Source organism: Palaemon carinicauda, chromosome 34, assembly GCF_036898095.1.
Source record: "Palaemon carinicauda isolate YSFRI2023 chromosome 34, ASM3689809v2, whole genome shotgun sequence".
Lineage (NCBI taxonomy): Eukaryota > Metazoa > Arthropoda > Malacostraca > Decapoda > Palaemonidae > Palaemon > Palaemon carinicauda.
In genome coordinates, this window is record NC_090758.1 from 63,559,525 (window position 1) to 63,562,645 (window position 3,121).

The 3,121-nt window shown below is 44.9% G+C and overlaps 1 protein-coding gene across 1 annotated transcript; it reads left to right on the top strand.

The window, feature by feature from the left end:
- The first annotated feature begins 544 nt into the window (after positions 1 to 544).
- Positions 545 to 1,552, top strand: LOC137626647 (uncharacterized). The gene is made up of 2 exons (XM_068357665.1): positions 545 to 1,155; positions 1,279 to 1,552. Exons 1-2 carry the CDS (start codon positions 886 to 888, stop codon positions 1,486 to 1,488), a joined length of 480 nt encoding a protein of 159 aa, XP_068213766.1. The 5' UTR covers positions 545 to 885; the 3' UTR covers positions 1,489 to 1,552.
- The last annotated feature ends 1,569 nt before the right edge of the window (positions 1,553 to 3,121 follow it).

A 3,121-nucleotide genomic window follows, 5' to 3' on the forward strand; every position in this document is an offset into this window, starting at 1 on the left:
GACAATTCTATCCTGTCCATATTACTAGACAGGCAGTTAATTCTAATACCCAGGCCTTCTCCATCATAAGGCTCAATACTGCACAGTATTCTAGAAGTTTTATTCCAGCTGTTACCAAGTTGTGGAATGATCATCCTAATCGGGTAGTTGAATCAGTAGAACTTAAAAAGTTCAAAGTTGGAGCAAATGTTTTTATGTTAAACAGGCTGACATGAGTCTTTTTATAGTTTATATATGACATATCTGTTTTTGACGTTGTTAATAGTTTATATATGACATATCTGTTTTGACGTTATCACTGTTTTTAGAATGATTTATTGTTAATTTATTCTCATCACTTATTTATTTCCTTATATCCTTTCCTCACTGGGCTATTTTTCCCTATTGGAGCCCTTTGGCATATAGCATCTTGCTTTTCCTGCTAGGAATGTAGCTTGGCTAATAATAATAATAATAATGATAATAATAATAATAATAATAATAATAATAATAATAATAATAATAATAATATAGGCCTTCAGCTAATAGCCTGGTGGAATTGCATAATAAGGAAGTGAGGATGAGGCTAACAGAAAGCAGAAGAAGCGGGTCTGGGTGTCCAAGAAAGAAATCCCTGAATACCGCTGGACAGAAGAGGTCGAGTTAAGGTTGGCTGATCTTGTGAAGGAGAACCCCCAGCTGTTTGACAAGAAGCAGGAGTGGCTCAATTTCGCAGCCAAGAACAGCCGGTGGGACCGAGTTGGAGAGTAGCTGGAGCCTCCTGCCACTGATGCCCAATTCAAGAAACATTACGAAAAATTGAGAAGCAGGGTGGGGAATATTATGATGAAGGAGAAGAAGGGTGGAGCTGGCCAGCCATAAAAGAGTGCCAGTGACGACCATATCATGGAGACCTGGAGTTTCCTGATACAACACATTGTCCGGGGAGAGACAGTCCCCAGTGAGCAGTTTGCTGTCCCAGAGTTAGCTGTAGTGATGATCAGCGACGGAGATGATGATAAAGTGAGGTCCACAGTTTCCCAGAGCCAAGCATCTACTAGCACCAGGAAGAGCAAGGGAAAGTGGAAGCAGTCCAGCCCACCAACAACACAGACAGCCACCACATCGGATGAGACCATGGTGACCCACAGCAACCTCAGTAATGTAATGCAACCGGTGAGAATCCTAATGTCTTCATGCAGATTTTATTCCAGTTTCATCCATTGCTTTTGATATGGAATGTGCAGTATGTTGCATTGAAATGCTGTACTAAATTATTACAATGTTTGTATGTTTCAGATCATCTCCAAAGCAGATTCCTTGGTGCCCCTCCACTTGTACACCGGCCAGCACAAGATCGTACACGATTTTTCATGCCTACCGGAAGGCCACATTCATGCTATCCCAGAGGAATCGCGGTATGAATTCCATATACACTGCCTCAACCTTGTATACCGCTACAGGCAGCGGCGTCATCTCTTCCAGCAGCCTTATCAAACCCACTCATGACCTGGCCAGACCCACAGCAGCAGCAACCTTGGCAGCCCCCTCAGCTGCAGCAGCAGTTCTGGCATCAACCTCAACCACCCACCTTGCAGGCACCGCCAAAGCAGCAGCAGCCTTAGCAGCCTCCCAGCAGCAGCAGTTCTGGCATCAACCTCAACCAGCCACCTTGCAGGCACCGCCAGAGCAGCAGCAGCAGCAGGCTCAGTAGCAACCTCCAGCCATCACCTGTAACGTGGAAGCCACCCCCAGTCACTACAGTCTTCAGGCCAGTCCTGCTAGTCCCGTACCATGGAGTGGCAATCAGGGATTCCACCTGCACCGTCAGCCACCCTTGTCCAGGCTCCTTCACCAACACTTTCAGTGTGGTCGCTGTCAGCAAAATTTCAGACACCTATGACACCACTCAGCTTCCTGGTCCTGACTCTGGGATCCGTCGACAGCAACCTAGAAGAGGGCATTTCACCCTCATCCCTCTACACCTTCAAGGAACTCAACTCACCACAAGTCCATTGGGTATCCCCACGCAGCAGTACCAGAACTAGCAAGGACACTGACTGAGATGAGACACTTCTAAATATTTGTAAATAGTTGAACTGTGATACTTGTACATATTTGTTGTTTGTAGTTTTTATGATAATAAGTTGCTTTCTTATTTCAAAACACTTGTTTCTCTCTTGAACCTTAAAAAAAGAGTAAAAGAAAAATGGAAACGAACAAAAAAAATAACCGAAAAAGCAGAGAAAAAGAAACCCAAAAATAAAGGCAACGAAAAACAAACAAAAAACAAACTTTTCTTTTATCTAAAAAATGGAATAACTGTGGATGCAGCTCATGGAGCTAATACCATTCTTTTTTGCCAAGGGACAGCATCAGAAGGGGACATGTAGTAATGTGACGGGTAGTCTCGCTGATCCTTTGCATCCTTTTGGGTATGATGGCCGGCTAGAGGCAGAAGCCCCTGCAGGTGTCAGTCAGTCCTCCATCCACCAGGGATCAGATCATGTGTGTCCAGATCTTCATGGTCCCCTTCTGAAATTGATTGTGGGTATTTGATGAGGATGAGGTTGTGCAGGACACAGGCGCACATGGTGATCCGGTTGATGATGTCAGGGTGCTGATGCATCGGCGTCAAGAAGTGATGTAAATTTTGACATAAAGTTCCAAAGGCATTCTCCACGACACATCGGGTACGAGACAACCTGTAGCTATATATGCATTTTCGTAGGACCTGTGATCAATGGGAAAATGGTTTCATCATCCAGATTTCGAGAGCAAAGACGTCATCCCCTACGAAGTGATAGGGCAATGGCTGGTCATTATTAGGGAGTGATTCGGGTCGTGGCACTCCAGTTCTGTTCTCTTCTACAGCATCATGCAGGGAACAGTTACTCCATGTTCCTCCATCCGTCGCACCACCTTCTGTACCAGCACCCACGTAGAGGAACTTATAGGTAATATCTGCTACTGCCATCAGTACAATGCTGTGGAAGCCCTTGTTATTGTAGTAGTAAGAGCCAGCATAGGGTGGCTTCTTTATGGCAATGTTGTGGTAATTCTATCTGGAGCTGAACCTGGCAGCAACTTCCTTTCATTCCTCTTCAGTTTTGGGGCAGCTCAGCACTTCGTTCTTGTAGAC

What these genes read in the sequence shown, in the direction of transcription:
- LOC137626647 (XM_068357665.1), top strand. Translation starts at nt 886, where the DNA reads ATGGAGACCTGGAGTTTCCTGATACAACACATTGTCCGGGGAGAGACA. An exon ending in TCAGTAATGTAATGCAACCG is followed by an intron (nt 1,156 to 1,278) that starts GTGAGAATCCTA and finishes TGTATGTTTCAG; the next exon opens with ATCATCTCCAAAGCAGATTC.